The sequence below is a fragment of the Heptranchias perlo genome, chromosome 30, assembly GCF_035084215.1.
Source record: "Heptranchias perlo isolate sHepPer1 chromosome 30, sHepPer1.hap1, whole genome shotgun sequence".
Lineage (NCBI taxonomy): Eukaryota > Metazoa > Chordata > Chondrichthyes > Hexanchiformes > Hexanchidae > Heptranchias > Heptranchias perlo.
This window is the reverse complement of record NC_090354.1, coordinates 24,713,310-24,734,331: the sequence shown is the minus strand read 5'-3', so window position 1 is coordinate 24,734,331 and position 21,022 is coordinate 24,713,310. Positions and strand designations below refer to the sequence as shown.

The following is a 21,022-nucleotide window of genomic DNA, read 5'->3' as shown; positions in this document are numbered from 1 at the left end:
TATTCGAGACAATCCTCTGTTTTAATTAAGCAGAAAATGAAAGGTTTCAAATGAAGAAGTCACTTTTAAAACAAGTTAAAAGATTCCCTGAAAACACACTGCGGTTAGATGCAAAATTGATCATTTTTTGTAACGTCAAAGGAATATCCTGGTGTACACCTTAAAACAGGCACATCTCGCCGAGGAGGAATATTCCTGTCAATCCAACAGTGCAGGAGTTCAGCTCGTGGAGATAATTGTTGTCGGAGCTGAACCGCGATCTAGTCCGTTTCTGAGATTTCAGGTCGCTCCTTTACCCTGTGTTGGTTGAACATGTTTTTTCCGAGTGTCTGGAGATTATGGATTCTGTTCGTCTTATTACCGGGGACCCTGAGCCAAGGCTGCCAGAGGCTGCAGTTACAGCAAGTTTTTAACAGGGATGCTCAAGTGGCCCTGAGTGAAATGGTGAGTTATTCCAGATATCCGGGGTCCAATCTGAACCATTAATTTCTCGGGATAATCTCCTAACCGGGAATTGCTGAAATTGAATCAGTTTTATTACAAAACTGCATCAACCGATCGGGAATATTTCCTTTCAGGGGAATTCACGTTGAAATAGTAAAATAATGACGGAATAATGTACAAATCGTATAAAACTTTGTGTAAAGAGTGACTGCTTCAATTAGACAATCAGTTAAATATGTAACCAGTAAAATCTTTAAAGAAATTGTTCAATGAGGATGGATGAGTGCAGAGGTTTCAGGGGAAACATTTCTGATTCTAAGTAGCGGGTATGGAGCGTGTGCCTAGAGCCGGTTCTGACAGTAACTTTCTCCTGTTACAGGGAGGTCCCATTCCACGGCACTGTGTAACTGAAAGGACATCACTGAGGACCGAGTCCCCGGACCTGAGCCAGCTCACCAAGAGGTTACAGGTGAGTGTGTACTTTGTATACTGTCTAATCATTCTGCTTATGTTCCCAGGAGCAATAACTCTGTGGGAAACATTTTCACACCACCAAAATAAAAGGAACGTAAATCATTTTAAATGTGAACGCGTTATTTTGTTCATTGAAATAAGCCTAAAAATGTACTGATGGGACTTTAGCAAACGGACCAACAATCTGCGGAATGGTTTGACATTCTTCTGTCTATTTGACAGAAGGAATTAGTCTGCTAAAGTAAAGGGGTTAAATTAGCCCACAGCGGAATGTGGTAGGAACCAGTTATGTATTAACCCAGTAATATTGCCAACATCAATCCATGTGCCGTAGCTTAAATTTTTAAAAAAGAAAAAACATCTCTCGGCTGTGGTTTTAAATTCAGACACTTTACACATTTACACCATCATTAAAATGGGAAATAGCTGAGCTGCGGTGATGGGCTGTTAGGTTTGCCCAATATCGGGCCGGTTAAATAGGAACAGACCCCCTCTAATGTCCTTGTGTGTATTTTGCTCAGACCCAGGACAGGATCCAGATTGTCCATCAAACACTGCGCCACTTCATCAAGATCTACAGCATGAACCTGGGCTCAGTCACATGGCCCCAGGACAAGGTGGAAAACTTCCGACTTCTCCTGGATCGGCAGCTCGAAGAGCTGGAGGAATGTGTCAAGAAACCGGGCTCAGAGTCCAGGCCCAGGAGAAACGCCGCCATTCACAGATACTTCAGGAAACTGGAAAAGTTTCTCAAACAGAAGGTGGGACAATTGATATTTGACTCTGATTACTGACAGATAGTTCATTTCACCCAATTTAAATCTGTTCATTCTCTAATGTATTTTCCTGAATATTTCTCTTTTTCAGAGATTCAGTGACTGCGCCTGGGAAATAATCCGCGCCGAGACCAGGGCCCGTTTACAACAGATCCTTTTCATAATGGCACAAATCAGAAGAAATTGAAGATTTTCCAAAGACATGTTTAATAGAGATTGGGAACAATGATTATTTATTTAAAAATTGTTGAATTTTATAAAAATTGTTATTATGTTGTTCAAACAATCGCGCAAACCGGTATTATAGTTTCATAGTAAGATTGGGACAACAAATTATAATTTTCTAATACTTAATTTATTACGTTAATATTTATATCTAGATGTCCTGTGTAAACACATTTTAATTTGAAAGATGTTTAGTGCATAACAGAGGTGCTCATATGCACAGTTTTATATCGATTCATCGTATTTATTGGTACCAAATGTGTCCCAAATTACAGTGTCGCAATAAATATTTTGTACTTTAATGATTTTTACGAAGTGTCCATCATTTTTAGATTGGAGTTCATGTCCTTTGTCTTTGATTTCAATATCTTCCACGAGAGCAGCACACACGCATAGTACTAATCATCTCCTTATTAATATCGGCATAATAATTGAAGAGATATTTGACTTTTCTAACTGTATAGTTCGTGGCCTGGTCACTCGGAGTACTCTTCCTAGTGCAGACTGCTCTGTGTATTTAAATAGATGGAACCCTTTACCTGCAATATGCGGAACTGGCCAGGAAATTAAAACGTATGTTGGTGGTGACATCGCTTCTGTAAGTTCCTGTTCACCTGTGCTGTCCCCACCCAGATCCGAAGTTAATTAAATTGCTGTACGAATGCCCACTCGCCTGTCGATATGCCCCATATACCAGTACTACATCAGTTTAAAAACCAGTGTAGGAACTTTCTCTTTTATTAAAGACAACTTAATTTCTTTAACCGTTTCTCGACCCGAACATCTTGTTGTTAAAAGCTTACCTGTTTTTCTGCTTGAATGTGTAATCTGTTGGCAATGTTTGGTTTCTTGAAATAATGTGTGAACAAAAAAAAATTCTGGAGTCACCAATATATAAGATACCCCGGCCATTATATACAGGCTGCAAAACTGGGAATTACATTCATAAATTTTAATTTTTATGTCAATTATAAAATTTAGCCAAAATATTCCAGACAAAAATAATCGAATTATTCACAACGCAAAATTCGACTGAATGGAAACAAAAGCAAAATTATTAGAGAAAAAAGAACAATAGCAGAATAAATAAAAATCAGTAATTTCCTCTAAAGATAGAAAAATACAAGCTTAATCAGAATAGGTGTCAGTTAATGGTTCTATACTTCGGATCCCAGTCAGTATAGGTACTCTAACAAAATGGGGAAGGGGGAGGGACTAAAATCCCATAATTCCAGGGCTGTCCAAAGAGGTAACGATCATTCTCAACCACAGCCTCCTCCACAATGTTTTTTAGCCAGTACCATTCACATCTTTGCTAATAGGGAGAGATTTATGTACCAATGCTAGACTTGTGGAGTGTTATTCGGATGACGAGGCCGGAACAGACTCTGAGGCGAACTGGAGTGAGACTATTTGCTCTAGGGTGTCTCACCCATCGGGCCTTGACTCCAGATTCAGGTCACGTTTACATTTAATGTTCCTGTTAAGCAAAACTCATTGGTCCCCATATCACGATTATAGTGTGAATGCACCCTTACTACCATTCTTCCATCGATGCCAAGCTGATTGAGTGTGCATCAAGGTTAAAGTGGCAGTATAATTCGGAGATAACACAGCGCACTGACGTTAGGAAGGGATGGACTCCCCTATAGGAGACCTCACACAGCTTTGAGTTGTCATCCAGTGCAGTATAACTCCGACCTCGAGGGATAGTCTTTCATTGTGATCACGTGCTGCAAGAGCTTCTACCACACCCAAATATCCAAAACAATGGCCCAGATTTTGCTGTCAAAATAACAGTGAGGCTCATTGCCGTTATTTATGTGCAAATGGTACAGCAACTTCAGACTAGGCGCGGATGCGCGGTTAAATGCAAATATCCAAAGGTTGCTGTACAAGTTGCACCACTCCACCATTACCTTTGTGGAAATGGCATCTCACTGTCTGCCTCATACTTGAAATTCATTGAATGGTGTGAAGTTGTATTTGTGCGATAGATATGAACTAAACTTACCACAGAAAGTTAAGTCTTGCCCATTCCAGTCGAGGTACCCTTTTAATGATAAATGTTAATACTTCTTATCAACATCTCTGGCACTGAAAATGAACTGTTATAAGTGTGGATTCCTTTTCCCTCAGGTATTAATTGTTGGATTTTTAAAAATGTAAAATTTTATATATTTTTTAAACTTTCTCCTTCTGTACCTGATTTGACATTGAATTCACCCATTCTAATTTACACTTCCTTCCCAGCCCTTATGCTGTTAATTTTGTGATCCTTCAATCTGATTGGTTCAGGCGATACACAGTTGCTTGCCCTGTTCACTCAGGTCCCAAATGCCCTGTTTCCCTCACTGCGATGTTATCATCTCGTACTTTCAGCAACTTGCTATGCAAAAATTTAAAAACCTAAACATGCAAAGGCAAGTCTAACTAATGGCAGATGCTGTTAGATGCCCTGTTACTGCAACATTTGGCCCAATAAGATAGTCTCATGAGTAAATGACAGCTCCCAGAACAAAAAAAAAATCAATTATCACAAAAAATATTCAGAGCAAAGTGAAGTGAGGCTTCCATGGAGGGGAGAGAGCCCAAATTTGACAGAGTGGATTCAGACAAATTCAGCAATAGTATCTTGACCCTTACTTGGATTAATTACAAACATGGAGCAATTTAATAGCAAATATTTACTGGCTAAGGAATCTCAATCAGTTTGTAGAAACACTGTGCACTCTAATCCTGATGGGAAATTTCAGCTGAGGCCTGGGATCTTTCGTGTGTAGAGGCCTTGTCTGCCTTCTCAGATAGACATAAAAGATCCCATGGCACTATTCGAAGAGGAGCCGGGGAATTCTCCCTTGTGTCCTGGCCAATATTTAACCTTCAACCAACGTCACTTAAACCAATTTTCTGATCATTATCTCATTGAAGTTTGTGGGACCTTGCTGTGCACAAATTGGCTGTTGCGTTTCCTACATTACAACAGTGACTGCCCTTCAAAATCAAAAGTACTTCATTGGCTGTAAAGCGCTTTGGGACATCCTGATGTAGTGAAAGGTGCTATATAAATGCATGTTATTTCTTTCTATGTCAACTGTTGGGGCCCGGGATCTTCAATCTGCAGAATACAATGCAGCACAGCACACCAGTCACCTAAGGAATTCAGACTGATGTTCCATCATATCTTCAACAACAAAATAAGCCCAACAGCATTGCATTTCAAGCACTCAAGGTCCAGGACCTTGCAATTACAGAGATAGCTGAAAACACTGTACTCCTTTCCAAACATATTGGTAGTGTTCAAGAAAGAAGCAAGGCTGAAATAAAAGCACACATGTTCTTATACTGTCTCCTGCAGCAAAGAGGGAAAAAAGGTACAAATCAGCACCCACAGAATCTTCTTGAAATGAGCCCAATGCAGAATGCAAGAAGACGGCGATAAAAAAGACAATGATGGAACTCAAACCAAAGAGCGTGGAAATTCCAATGAGTGACACAAAAAGCCATAGCATCAAAAATAAAATAGAACCTACCAGGTTCTGAAAGTTAATCAATGTTCTGAAAAGAAAAGGGAAAGGCTCTCAAACCTGTTCTGAAAATACAGACTCCAAGAACAGCCGGAGCTCAGTTAGAACTGTTTCCAAAAAGGCAAACACTTGAAAAAAAGTAAAAAGGTCACATACTATTCCAAAATGGCATGTATAAGAAATTAACAATCAGTATCCAATTAATGAATGAGCCTATTTTAATTAGACCAATAGGGGTGGCTCTGAGTTTCCCCAGTGTCACCTGACAGAAGTTAGCATCTCAAGTGCCCCTTTTAAAGGGCATTACTAGTACAATCTAACATGGGGTTCAATTAAACTGAAAGATGCTTAAATAAAGCAACAAGGTCTAATTTCAACAAAACTGAAGGATACAAATAAATTATAATGTTATTGCAAATGTCTATTAGACACTCTATTCCCTGTGGTGCCCACCAGTCACAGAAGGCTTCATGTGTGTCCCCTCTCCAAGGCCATCTGAGCACAGACAAGATTACAGAGGAAAGGTCAGAAGCCTGAGCAACCCTCTCCATGGGCTGTGTCCATCTTGGACCTGTGAATTGAAGTATTCCCACATGGCCTCCCATCCAAGTACAAACCACACCTGAATCTACTTAGTTTCTGAGAATCAGACAGGATCAGGTGCTTTCAGAGTAGCATAGCAGTCAGCCTAGTGCACAAGATGAAAGTTGCGCTTTTTAGAACATTGGATTGCACATGTAGACCTAGATTGTATATCTGAGAAAGAAGAGACTTTAGGGTAGAGTTTACACTAGATTGCGCTGGTTTTATCAGTGCAATCGGGTTGAACCAGTGCAAAAGATCGAGGAATTTCTATTTACTCTAGGCATAAATTACGTCCAGCGCAATTTGAGTTTCCATGATTTTTTGCAAAAAAATCATTGCGCTGAAGCCAGGAACAAAATAATGAGGATGGTGAGTTTCTGCCGATTGCACTCGTTTGCGGCTGTTCGAGGAAGGTCTTCAAATTAAGCTTGTTTTCTTAGGCGCACAGGCACTAGTAGGCATGTTTTGAATGGTTTTACATATTTAATTTAATAAGAAACTGACTAGTGTACACCAATGAAAGTAGTAAATGGTTCAGTAGTTTTTAAAAATAATTTTCAGTGATTTAAAATCCAGTTACTCACAGATGGAGGACTGGACACTTATTAAAATACTTATTTTTTGTGATAAACCCATTTTCAGCTGTATTAATAAAACTGCAACAGATTACCACTCTTAAATAGATCTTAAATACATCAATGAATATTTTTTATTGCAAAAAAATAAAATAAACGATTACGTTCTGTTAAGTTGCTGGATTAAGCTGGTTCATGGAAGATGTTACATTTGTGATTATGCAAATGCATTTTAGTGAAAACTCGAACTGTAACCCAACCGGCAAAATTTTCGGGCACAAGTTGCACCCAATTACTGATTGCACCCAAAGTGGAAACTCTATCCCATTTTCCCCCTTTTGTTCATGGCGGTTATTACAGTAAATAGAAACAAGGCAAATGGTGGAAGATTGAGCAGCCGTGCCCTCTACTAAACAAATCAACGCTGGAATCCTGAAAAGTATGGTGACAATGACAACAAAAAACAAAAATCCAAGAAAATTTCTTGCAACATACTTTGCTGGAACAGGAAACTGAAAGGCCTGCGGTGAAGAAAAAAAATAGTAGCAGAATTTCAGTAATAATGGCTTTGTCACAGAGAGAGACAGGAAACTGTGGCTGGACTGCAACAACCAGTAACACACCAAGTCTGAATTGATGGCAGTTGCGTGGATAACAGTACACAGCTGCATCTTTATCTGCTACTGAATCAGCACAGAAAACATTAAGTGAGGAAGACCCAGCCCCCACAATCAACTGATGTGAAAACTAATAAAAATTAGAATTAATTTAGTAACAATGTTATTTATATTAATGATTTGGATGAGAATTTAGGAGGCATGGTTAGTAAGTTTGCAGATGACACCAAGATTGGTGGCATTGTGGACAGTGAAGAAGGTTATCTAGGATTGCAACGGGATCTTGATAAATTGGGCCAGTGGGCCGATGAATGGCAGATGGAGTTTAATTTAGATAAATGTGAGGTGATGCATTTTGGTAGATCGAATCGGGCCAGGACCTACTCCGTTAATGGTAGGGCGTTGGGGAGAGTTATAGAACAAAGAGATCTAGGAGTACAGGTTCATAGCTCCTTGAAAGTGGAGTCACAGGTGGATAGAGTGGTGAAGAAGGCATTCAGCATGCTTGGTTTCATTGGTCAGAACATTGAATACAGGAGTTGGGATGTCTTGTTGAAGTTGTACAAGACATTAGTAAGGCCATACTTGGAATACTGTGTACAGTTCTGGTCACCCTATTATAGAAAGGATATTATTAAACTAGAAAGAGTGCAGAAAAGATTTACTAGGATGCTACCGGGACTTGATGGTTTGACTTACAGGGAGAGGTTAGACAGACTGGGACTTTTTTCCCTGAAGAGTAGGAGGTTTAGGGGTGATCTTATAGAAGTCTATAAAATAATGAGGGGCATAGATAAGGTAGATAGTCAAAATCTTTTCCCAAAGGTAGGGGAGTCTATAACGAGGGGGCATGGATTTAAGGTGAGAGGGGAGAGATACAAAAGGGTCCAGAGGGGCAATTTTTTCACTCAAAGGGTGGTGAGTGTCTGGAACGAGCTGCCAGAGGCAGTAGTGGAGGCGGGTACAATTTTGTCTTTTAAAAAGCATTTGGACAGTTACATGGGTAAGATGGGTATAGAGGGATATGGGCCAAGTGCAGGCAATTGGGACTAGCTTAGTGGTATAAACTGGGCGACATGGACATGTTGGACCTAAGGGCCTAACTTTCCATGTTGTAAATTTCTATGATTCTATGATTCTATAATGAAGATTCAGCAGATAATTTATATCATTTCAGTGATGTGTGCCTAGCTAATCTAGAATCATTGAGCACTAACATAAGCAACATTAGTAAAGGAAATGGGGAGGGAGCAAATTATCCACAGTTTGGAAAATTCCCTAAATGGTTTCAACCAGGTATAAAATTAAGCTTTGACCAGGAATTTTGGTTCAGCGGAATTTCTGCCAGTTTCTATTTAGCATCTAATCACAAAATCTGCCAATTAAAACAATTATTTGATGGTACAGGAAATTCAGTCCATCATAGGCTCAGCCCCTCCATCCACTATAACTTCAGATTTAGAACAGAGGCTATAACATTATGAAAGGAACTGGGTGCATATTTGAAAAAGAAGCATATAGAGGAATATGGGAAACGGGCAGGAAAATGGCATTAGATATCTGCAGTTAAAGAGTTGGTACCAGCACAGGAGCAATGGGTTGAGTGGTATGCTTCTGCAGCCAGGTTCAAACCATCAGCTGTTCAATAACAGCTGCACCATGAGGGAGAGGCAGGGTGAGACTAGAGCGCTGTGAGGCTACATCCTGGAGGTGGACTCACAGCAGTTGCAGAAATCCAAACTGAAGCTGGCTTGGTTTCAGTTATGTTGTATATTTGAGTTATTACAAGCCAAAACAGGTCCACAGCAATGTAAAATGTGCACTATAGCTGCCGTGCACACACTGACCTGCTACTGCCATGAGTGCAGGCTGGTCGCTCTCCATAGCTACTCCACCTCCCAAGGCCATTCGACCCATAGAGCCTGTGCTGGCTCTTTGAAAGAGCTATTGAATTGATCCCAGTTCCTTGCTCTTTCCCCATAGCCCTTCAAATTTTTCATTTTCAAGTATAAATCCAATTACCTTTTGAAAGTTATTATTGAATCTGCTTCCAATGGCCTTTCAGGCAGTGCAATCCAGACCATAACAACTCACTGGTAAAAAAAAATCTTCTTATCTCCCCCCCCCCCCCCCGGTTCTTTTGCCAATTATGTTAAATCCGTGTCCTTTGGATACTAACCGTCCTTCTGATGGAAACAGTTTCTCCTTATTTACTCTATCAAGAGCCCACATTATTTGAACACCTCTTTTAAATCTCCTTTTAACTGTTTCTGTTCTAAGGAGAACAATCCCAGCTTCTCTCGTCTGTCTACATAACTCTCCCTCATCCTTGATACCATTCTGGTAAATCTCATCTACACCATCTCCAAAGCTTTGACATCCTTTCTAAAACGTAGTGCTCAGAATTGGACACAATACTCCACCTGAGACCTAACTAGTGATTTATAAAGGCTCAGCATAACTTCCTTGCTTTTGTACGCTAGCCCTCTATTTTTAAAGCCCAGGATCCCATATGCCTTTTTTAACAGCATTATCAACTTGTCCAACCACCTTCAAGTATTTGTGTATGTGAACCCTCAGGTATCTCTGTTCCTGCACCCCCCTTTAAAATTGTACCATTTTGTTTATACTGCCTCTGCTCATTCTTCCTTCCAAAATGCATCACTTCACACTTCTCTGTATTAAAGTTCATCTGCCATGCATCTGCCCATTTCACCATATGTAAACGAACAGAAGACACAAACAACGATCTAGAAATGAAGGCCACTTTTTAAAAGTGATCAAAGTACAAAATATTTATTGTTTTACTGAAATTTGGAACAAGTCTGTTTCCAATAAATACATACACAATGAGCATACGCTAAATATCCATGAATAATAATGTTATAATAAATATATATTTTTTAGAATTTTAAAAATAAATAATCATTGTTCTCGGTCTCTATTAAAAATCTTCAGATTTTTCTTCTCTTTTTTTGCCGGTTTGCGCGGTAAATTGACCAACATAGTAAAACTTTATATAAAATTCAACAATTTTAAAAATAAATATTAATTGTTCCAGGTCTGTCTTTTGAAAGTCTTCAGTTTCTTCTTCTGATTTGTGCCATTATGAAAAGGATCTGTTGTAAACGGGCCCTGGTCTCGGCGCGGATTATTTCCCAGGCGCAGTCACTGAATCTCTGAAAAAGAGAAATATTCAGGAAAATACATTAGAGAATGAACAGATTTAAATTGGGTGAAATGAACTATCTGTCAGTAATCAAACAGTCAAATATCAATTGTCCCACCTTCTGTTTGAGAAATTTTCTCAGTTTCCTGAAGTATTTGTGAATGGCGGCGTTTCTCCTGGGCCTGGACTCTGAGCCCGGTTTCTTGACACATTCCTCCAGCTCTTCGAGCTGCCGATCCAGAAGAAGTCGGAAGTTTTCCACCTTGTCCTGGGGCCATGTGACCGAGTCCAGGTTCATGCTGTAGATCTTGATGAAGTGGCGCAGTGTCTGATGGACAATCTGGATCCTGTCCTGGGTCTGAGCAAAATACACACAAGGACATTAGAGGGGGTCTGTTCCTATTTAACCGGCCCGATATTGGGCAAACCTAACAGCCCATCACCGCAGCTCAGCTATTTCCCATTTTAATGATGGTGTAAATGTGTAAAGTGTCTGAATTTAAAACCACAGCCTATAGATTGATGTTGGCAATATTACTGGGTTAACACCTAACTGGTTCCTACCACATTCCGCTGTGGGCTAATTTAACCCCTTTATTTTAGCAGACTAATTCAAATAGACAGAAGAATGTCAAACCATTCCGCAGATTGTTGGTCCGTTTGCTAAAGTCCCATCAGTACATTTTTAGCCTCATAAAAATGAACAAAACAACGCGTTCACATTTTAAATGATTTACGTTCCTTTTATTTTGGTGGTGTGAAAATGTTTCCCACAGAGTTATTGCTCCTGGGAACATAATCAGAATGATTAGACAGTATACAAAGTACACACTCACCTGTAACCTCTTGGTGAGCTGGCTCAGGTCCGGGGACTCGGTCCTCAGTGATGTCCTTTCAGTTACACAGTGCCGTGGAATGGGACCTCCCTGTAAAAGGAGAAAGTTACTGTCAGAACCGGCTCCAGGCACACGCTCCATACCCGCTACTTAGAATCAGAAATGTTTCCCCTGAAACCTCTGCACTCATCCATCCTCATTGAACAATTTCTTTAAAGATTTTACTGGTTACATATTTAACTGATTGTCTAATTGAAGCAGTCACTCTTTACACAAAGTTTTATACGATTTGTACATTATTCCGTCATTATTTTACTATTTCAACGTGAATCCCCCTGAAAGGAAATATTCCCAATCGGTTGATGCAGTTTTGTAATAAAACTGATTCAATTTCAGCAATTCCCGGTTAGGAGATTATCCCGAGAAATTAATGGTTCAGATTGGACCCCGGATCTCTGTATAAACTCACCATTTCACTCAGGGCCACTTGAGCATCCCTGTTAAAAACTTGCTGTAACTGCAGCCTCTGGCAGCCTTGGCTCAGGGTCCCCGGTAATAAGACGAACAGAATCCATAATCTCCAGACACTCGGAAAAAACATGTTCAACCAACACAGGGTAAAGGAGCGACCTGAAATCTCAGAAACGGACTAGATCGCGGTTCAGCTCCGACAACAATTATCTCCACGAGCTGAACTCCTGCACTGTTGGATTGACAGGAATATTCCTCCTCGGCGAGATGTGCCTGTTTTAAGGTGTACACCAGGATATTCCTTTGACGTTACAAAAAAATGATCAATTTTGCATCTAACCGCAGTGTGTTTTCAGGGAATCTTTTAACTTGTTTTAAAAGTGACTTCTTCATTTGAAACCTTTCATTTTCTGCTTAATTAAAACAGAGGATTGTCTCGAATAAATGAAGATACATGTTACATTATTCGATATTAAATACAGGGCAGATGGTTCTCTAAATCTCACGTCGGCTGTTCCCGAGACCTAAAAAAACAACTAATAAAATTATATTTTATATATTTTTAAGATCCTAAAATGCGGAACCATTTTACACCGGAAACTATTCAGTGTAATGTGTTATGACTTTGGTTGTGTGTTTTAATTATTAGACCGGGTCCTGTGGATTTCTGCTAAGTACATCGATCTGACAGGTAAGAGCATGGAGGAAAGGAATGGAACGTGATCATCAAACCTGCAATAAAAAGCCTGGAATCTTATAAATTTTTTAAAAAAGAGAATTTTCACTTATTATATGATTATAGACAAGGCCATTGGTTTTAATTATTCACCGAACAATGGTGGAATTTGACTTACCCGGTAACTGAATTTCTGCTGAGTTCATCGGTCTGACAGGTTTTCGATGCATCGCGGAATATGATCCTCACCTCAGTATCCCATGTGATAAAAATTGAGTTCAACTTATTCAGTCAGTTTAAAATCACAGTACCGATTCGATTGAGAACAGTCCCCTTTTAGATGAAGTACAAGGCTATTGGTTTTCCTATTTCGAGAAAAATGGACAGAACCGCAGCAGCTGATACTCAAAATCCTGGAACTCGCTCGGGATAGATTGTCTTATAGATACTGATAACAACATTAGGATTTAGTTGGGAATGTCCCCTTTGCTTTTGTTGGGACCTTTTTTTGCTTATGTTGAGCTTCTTGGTCGGACCATATGTTTCTTTCCTATATTAGTGTTGCCCTAAATGGGGCACTTATACTGTTTCTTGTTTGGTGACACTGGGACAATCCAGTGTCCCCCTTATTGGTCCATCAAAATAGGCTCATGTCTTAAAAGTGGATTTGACTTATTCAGTCATCTTAAACCATTGGCCTTGTTGATACATTAATGCAGTTTTCTGCATTCCGTCTTCCTTTCCCCTTTCCCAGAAGGTGTTGACTTCTTGACAGCTCCCTTGTGACTGAGTACAGAGCTGAGTGGAGTGGTGTAACTCAGTGCTGCCAGCTCATACCTCTCAAAAATAGATACCAATCTTAAACCGGTACCTGCAGCATAAAGAAACTATTAAACTTTCTCTCTCTAGTCTTATTCAAAAGCAGCTGATGACACTTTAGTGTGACTGACTTCAATATGACTATCCCAACCCTCCTTTATCACTGGGCAGGGAAGGGTAGTAAAAGTCTAACTTGACAAATATCCCTTTAAAACAGCTGGTATTAGTTTAAACACCAATTACATTCATCTTTAATTTCACTAATATTCATGACAAAAAACATTTCCTTCAGGCGTCAGGTAGGATTGGAAAATTATTCTAAAATATCTTGTATTGATGTTTGGGCTATATTTGATCATATAGATTTAGTTCCAGAAACATAGAAACATAGGAAATAGGAGTAAGAGTAGGCCATTCAGCCCTTCAGGCCTGTTCTACCATTCAAAATGATCATGGCTGATCGTCTAACTCAGTACCCTGTTCCCGCTTTTCCCCCATATCCCTTGATCCCTTTAGCATTAAGAAATATATCTATCTCCTTCTTGAATACATCTAATGACTTGGCCTCCACTGCCTTCGATGGTAGAGAATTCCACAGGTTCACCACCCTCTGAGTGAAGAAATTTCTCCTCATCTCGGTTCTAAATGGCATACCCCGTATCCTGAGACTGTGACCCCTGGTTCTGGACTCCCCAGCAATCGGGAACATCCTCCCTGCATCTAGTCTGTCTAGTCCTGTTAGAATTTTATATGTTTCGATGAGATCACCTCTCATTCTTCTGAACTCTAGTGAGTATAGGCCTAGTTGACCCAATCTCTCCTCATATGTCAGTCCTGCCATCCCAGGAATCAGTCTGGTATACCTTCGTTGCACTCCCTCCATGGCAATCCTCCAATTTTAAGACTGGACTGCTGACAAAAGCTGTGTGATAACCGTCCCAAAAATACAGGATAGAAGGTGACAAAGGAGATAATCTCCGAAAGCTTGTGATTTTCAAATAAAACTGTTGGACTATAACCTGGTGTTGTAAGATTCCTTACATTTGTCCACCCCAGTCCATCACCGGCATCTCCACATCATAAAGGGGAAATGTAATCCTACTTCAGTGGTTGAGGGATCACTTGAAAACATATGTTGTTCATATTGAGCACACAGGGATGGACCTCTGGTCTCTTACGAGGTCTGCTTATTATAATAATTTGTTGGCTTCCCTGTGTGGATTGGGTAAAGAGCAGGGAATGCATTTGCCACTGGGGCAGGATATGTGGCCCAGCAGATCTAAAGAGCTGCTGCTGATCCTTAAAGGAGAACTGAACTGTTTTTAACTGGTTGAAGACTTTTGCAGGAAATGGTCCACTGCAAAGAAAGTGGCAGCAACCAGGAAGACAGAAGTTCTGCTCCCTTCTTTGAAATAACCCATTAAGTGATGCTTAGGGAGATTTAGTAAAGAAGGGTTGCCATTTTGGGTCTGAGGAGCACCCTCCCAAAAATTGCTGCAAGGGCTGCATGGAAAGAAGTAACAGAGAAGGTAAATGTAGTGTCCCATGTGAGGAGGTTATTTGCATGGATAAGGAATACATTACCCTAAGAAATGTTGTCAAGGGAGCTCTACCCAGCATTTAGCTAGTGGAATGGCATGGCATGCCTGGAATAAAAACTTCTACCTCAATCATTTACACCTTCATTTTAAATACATATTTATAATTTAGGAATGTTGTAGTCTTTTCATGCTTGCATGATAAACCTCCAATTTACAGGGAAAACTTCCAATGATATGACTCGTTCATCAGAAAAAAATAGGCTTACTAATGTTTGCACTAAGAACAACTTGCGTGTTGCATGATCATTGACTCACAATTATTTTGGGAGGCCCCATGCATTGCTATGTCAGGGCTCTTCACCAATTTGTCTATGAGTGCAGGAAAAATAAGCTTACATTAGAAGGGTTGGGTGATCAATTGAAAATTGGCCCCTAATCTGTAGGTGAAAGAATTGATTCTTTTAACGGTGGGCCTAGAATCTGTGGAGCCAACTGAAGAGGGGCAAGCAGAGTGTATTATTCGCCTCCAGGCTAGTTCCCATCATGATGGTCACTGTGTGGAAGTCCACTAATTGCATCTGTGCAATGGTATTTGCTCATTTGTAGATCTCAAGTCCACCATGGAGGCTGACACCTTAACAGAGGCCTTAAGTGTACCCTGCCCACCATGTTTATTACAGTCATAGATGTCAACGTTGGTTCAGTGGTAGCACTCTTGCCTCTGAGTTAGAAGGTTGTGAGATCAAGCCCCACTCCAGAGACTTGAGTCATTAATGTGGAGAGAGTGCTGCACTGTCTGGAGGTGCTGTCTTTCAGATGAGATCTTAAACTGAGGCCCCATCTGCCAGGTCAGATGGATTTTAAAAATCTCACGGTCTTTCTGAAGAACAACAGGGGAGCTCTCCTGCTGATCTGGCCAATATTTATCCCTCAGCTGACAACAATAAAATAAATTATCTGGTCATTTATCTCATTGCAGTTTGTGGGACCTTGCTGTTTGCAAATTGACTGCCGCATTTCCCCACAATTTAAAAGTACTCAATTGGCTGTGAATCACTTTGGGATGTTTTGAGGCTGAGAAAGGTATTATGTAAATGCAAGTTCTTTCTTGCTTCTTTTATAAAGCCACCTTTGCAATAAGTCAGTTGTGTAATCATATCACATAAAAATGTACCCATATTACTTTTCTCCATAAATATATATGAAGGATGGGTATGCATATATATTTTATTTCTCTAAGTTTCCTTCAAAGTTATTACTTTATTTCTCTATTTTATAAAATCTATATATTTATATAAAATGTTTCTCTGAGATAAGAATTAAAAACACACAAATGATGGAATTCGGAAATAAAACAGAAAGTTATAGAACAATAGTATTGAAGGGTATTCCCAAAACAATAAGCCACATTTCTCTTCTGATGCTGATTGACCTGCTGTGGATTTCCAGCACTTTCTGTTTTAATTTCAGATTTCCTTTCCATATAGCTCTTCTTCATCCTTTATACAGCTGTGTATATACCTAATTTGCTTTTCCTGTTGATTGTTTTGTAATCCTAAATGGCAGCAGTCTTTGCTGATACTTCTCAGTGGAGTTTAAATCATTATGTAAGAGATGCTAGCTCAATTAATAATTTTAAATCTGAGACCAATGGATTTTTGATAGCCAAGGGTATTATGGGATATGGAATCAAGGCACGTGGATGAAGCTAGGATACAGATCAGCCATGATATCATTGAATGGCAGAACAGGCTCGAGGGGCTGAATGGCCTACTCCTGTTCCTACATTCCTACGATATAAAGCAGTTTGAACCAAATTAAATAACACGAATAAGACCTGATACAATTTTGACTTATGCAACATGCTCTTTATAATCTTTGTACTAGCTCATAGAGAAAAAGTTTTAAACATCTACTATCATTTGGACTTACTTGTCTCAGTTAGAATGAGTAACTGAATCAGGAGTAACTGAATCAGGAGGAAACTTTGAGTAAAAATATAATTGACATAAAATACAATTCAGATCCAACAATTATTGTGTAAGAGAGGCTAATCATTTTTCACATGTACACATGGAAGAGTTAACCTATGCACTTATGCATTTTGTACTGAATTGCATCAGACATTAGTTCCCCTCCTTTTGTGGCCTGATAAATCTGTAACCCTGTTTTTATCACTTAGTATTAAAAATAAAATTAATGTTTTGTGATTTTCTAAACTGCTGATGCCTCAAGATATAAGGTCACAGTTGTCGAAGATGCTAGGAACTAATTGTGACATTGTGGCACTAATGCAGAACAACATGAAATGGTAAGATATGGATCCACTCATATGATCACACACACTGGTTACTTCCCTATCCCAGCAGTATTTCTGTGGAGAAGCATCAAGTGGAGGCCAGGCATTTCCCTGTAGAGAGGGAGGGAATGTTGAAGAGAATGATATTCCAGGATGCTCATACATAACTCTGTGCACTCATATTGACTACAAACAGCTGCACGTGTCCTTCTAACAACTTGGCAGTTGTTGACAGAATCACCAGAGGGATTTAAGGAGAGTCAGTGTTGCACCCGTAGGATGAACATGACCTTTGCCGAATTAATTCTCAATTTTCTTTTGTGTTGTAATTTTTTTTCCTGTCACCTTGGTTAGGCCCACAAGGAGGTTTATGTCAGGACTTTGCAAAAGTCCCCCCTCCGTCACGTCAACAATTTTCGTGCTCTCACTCTAGAACATTATGGTCACTAATGACCACTGGAAAGAGGCAATGGCTCTGGTTTTGGTTTGGGGTACGGTGAATTAAAACCCAGATCTCAGAAGGGAAAGATGCACTTTTGGATTCCCTCCCAGAAATCCCCATAACAACTGAAAAATTAATCTAAACATGTTACCATTGGTTATAAGCTTGAGAGTTTCATGGGCACACTATGACATTGAAGATTGAACATTAAAAATAGCTAAGTGATAAAGGATTACTAAGATTAGGTTTCATAAGTCTCCTTATGAAGAACCCCAATAATGCTAATACTGACACTAAGTAGTCCCATAGTATTGCTGTGGTTTTAATTGAACAAGTGGAGGCTGTTTTCTTTTTTCCCACCATAGGTAGATATTAAAAGCTATTAAAGGCATTTCTCCATTTATATAGCGCCTTTCACATCCTTAAAACACTCCAATATGCTTCGCAGCCAATGAAGTACTCTTGAAGGATAATCATTATTGCAATGTAGGCAGCCTTAATAAGATCTCAGTTAGATCATGCATTGGGTTGCAATGTGTGCGCAGTATTAAGCTTCACACTATAGGAAGGATATTGAGACTTTAGAGAGAGTACAATACAGATTCTGCCTGGTACCAGGAAATACAATTACAAAGAAAGATTTGAAAAAATGGGTCTTTTTCCATTAGAACAACACAGATTATCAGGCGATATCTTAGAAGTGTTTGAAATGATGAAAGGATAGGACAGTGTAGATAAAAGCAGACTGTTTCCTGTAGTTGGGGGAATCAAAAATGAGGGGGCATAGATACAAGATCAATGTAAGAGATATAGAACAGAGAGAAACTACTCAGAGAGTTGTGGAGTGGATCGAATTGGCTGGAGACTGGCATCTGTGATGGCGGGGACCTCAGGAGGATGCCGAGGAGGAGCATTTACTCGGCAGAGTAGACCCAAGGATCATTTATATTTGGCATGGTTTAGATCTGAAACTTCACTCCTGAGTTTGACTCGTCTGTGTCAGAGTGATCATTTAAAACAGGTTAAGTTTGGTCACTCACTAACAGACATTCAAATGTATTTCTTTGGATGCTGATCGCTAATGATTTTATCTCTGCTATTTCAGATCGGTGCTTTACCCTGTTTGGGGTTAAACATGGCTGTTTGGTGTATTTGGAGACTTTGCATTGTGTTGGTCACTTTAAACAGAAGATTTTCTAATTACTGGAAGAAATTGGTTAACTTATTCCAATATTTTTATTTGCTATTTACAACATTGACAATGTTAAAGAATCGTGAAATTATTATGCAATAGTGATATTAAATTATTTTTATTTATTATAGCGATATTTTTGCAAAGCGTGTTAAAATATTTATTGAAATATATTTATAACTGGGCGATACAGTTGTTACTTGAATTTTTATTTTTTATATTAGTCTGGAAATTACGCTGTGGATATTATTATACGAACACTCAACACTTTTGTATAGGAGTGCCTCTGCCCCGCATTTTTAAATTGCTGAATTGCGCCCGAATTGTGAGAGGGTTCTTATTGCATCCGTCCCCTCCCTTAGATGGGTATCACTGGAAGAGGCGGGATTGATAGGATGGCATCGTCCACCAGATAGCCCACCGCTTCTGCCTCCATTGCCCCCAGCACTAAGTACCATGCAGGCTAGCATGCCAGGACCAGATCCTGGCAGAAGTGGGGCCCACAAGTGCTTTAAATGGGAGTTTTCCAACAGCAATTGATTGCAAAGTAATTGATTGCTTTTGGCAAGGCAGCAGATTGAAATTTTGGAGAACTTATTTTTTGTTTCTCTAGCCATCTTCAACTGGAATGACAGGGCCCCTCAATATTATGGCAAAACACCGCTCAACATTTCTGCCTCCCCCACCTTGCCTGCCTCCAGCCAAAGCAGACAACAATAACTTGCATTTATATTACACCTCTTATGTAGAAAAATGTCCCAAGTTGCTTCACAGAGGGGTAATCAGACAAAAATGGATGCAGACACAAAGTAGGAGATATTAGGAGGGGTGACCAAAAGCTTGGCTAAAGATGTTAAAAGGATCTTAAAGGAGGAGAGGGAGGGGGAGAAGGTTTAGCAAGGGAATTCCAGTGCATGATGGCACAGCTGCCAATGGTGGGATGAAGAGAGGGAGATGCACAAAAGGCCAGAGTCAGAGGAATAGAGAGTTGGGGAATGGGGGGTGGAGGGGGGGTGTTTATAAACTTCCCAGTAACGATGAAAATGGTATGGGTGCCCATCTCCCTAAGCAAATGACCCTCACACCAGAATGTGGATTGGGATTGGGAATGCAGCAGAATAGCAGCGATAAGTCTTACCCCACCGCACATCCAGTGATGGAGCTGGGGCCTAGGAGTTTTGGGTCCTTCATGTCAAAGTCACTGAATTAGGAGCAGGAGCCATCACATAAGTTCCCTTTTCCTAGCCAGAAAATGGTGTATTTTTTGGTGCCTGAACATTTTAATACTCATCAAAATGAAGAAAGTTAGTAACATAGAAACATAGAAAATAGGAGCAAGAGTAGGCCATTTGGCCCTTCGGGCCTGCTCCACCATTCAAAATGATCATGGCTGATCGTCTAACTCAGTACCCTGTTTGTGCTTTTTCCCCATATCCCTTGATGCCTTTAGCATTAAGAAATATATCTATCTCCTTCTTGGATACATCTAATGACTTGGCCTCCACTGCCATCAGTGGTAGAGAATTCCACAGGTTCACCACCCTCTGAGTGAAGGAATTTCTCCTCATCTCGGTTCTAAATGGCATACCCCGTATCCTGAGACTGTGACCCCTGGTTCTGGACTCCCCAGCCATCGGGAACATCCTCCCTGCATCTAATCTGTCTAGTCCTGTTAGAATTTTACATGTTTCAATGAGATCAGCTCTCATTCTTCTGAACTCTAGTGAATATAGGCCTAGTCGACCCAATCTCTCCTCATACGTCAGTCCTGCCATCCCAGGAATCAGTATGGTAAACCTTCGTTGCACTCCCTCCATGGTAAGGACATCCTTCCTCAGATAAGGAGACCAAAACTGCACACAATACTCCAGATGTGGCCTCACCAATGCCCTGTATAACTGTAATAAGACATCCCTGCTCCTGTACTCAAATCCTCTTGCAATGAAGGCCAACATACCATTCGCCTTCCTAACTGCTTGCGACACCTGAATGCTCGCTTTCAGCAACTGGTGTGCAAGGACACCCAGGTCTTGTTGCACCTCCCCTTTTCCCAATCTATCACCATTCAGATAATAATCTGCCTTTCTGTTTTACAACCAAAGTGGATAACCTCACATTTATCCACGTTATACTGCACCTGCCATGTTCTTGCCCACTCACCCAACTTGTCTAAATCACATTGGAGCCTCTTTGCATCCTCCTCACAGCTCACATTCCACCCCAGCTTTGTGTCATCTGCAAACTTGGAAACGTTACATTTAGTTCCCTCATCCAAATCATTGATATATATTGTGAATAGCTGGGGCCCAAGCATTGATCCCTGCGTAATGTTCTGAAACATTTTCCCATTTCAA

General features: G+C 40.1%; 2 protein-coding genes across 2 annotated transcripts; one reads left to right on the top strand and one right to left on the bottom strand.

Annotated features, from left to right (window-relative positions):
- The first annotated feature begins 312 nt into the window (after nt 1-312).
- Nucleotides 313-1,881, top strand: LOC137300184 (interferon alpha-21-like). Its single transcript, XM_067969261.1, has 4 exons — nt 313-444; nt 824-913; nt 1,440-1,679; nt 1,786-1,881. The coding sequence occupies exons 1-4, from the start codon at nt 313-315 to the stop codon at nt 1,879-1,881; spliced, it is 558 nt and encodes a 185-aa protein (XP_067825362.1).
- Nucleotides 1,882-10,195: 8,314 nt separating this feature from the next.
- On the bottom strand, nt 10,196-11,829 carry LOC137300183 (interferon alpha-21-like). The gene is made up of 4 exons (XM_067969260.1): nt 11,698-11,829; nt 11,229-11,318; nt 10,511-10,750; nt 10,196-10,402 (listed from the first exon to the last, which is right to left on the bottom strand). The coding sequence occupies exons 1-4, from the start codon at nt 11,827-11,829 to the stop codon at nt 10,304-10,306; spliced, it is 561 nt and encodes a 186-aa protein (XP_067825361.1). The 3' UTR covers nt 10,196-10,303.
- Between the last annotated feature and the right edge of the window lie 9,193 nt (nt 11,830-21,022).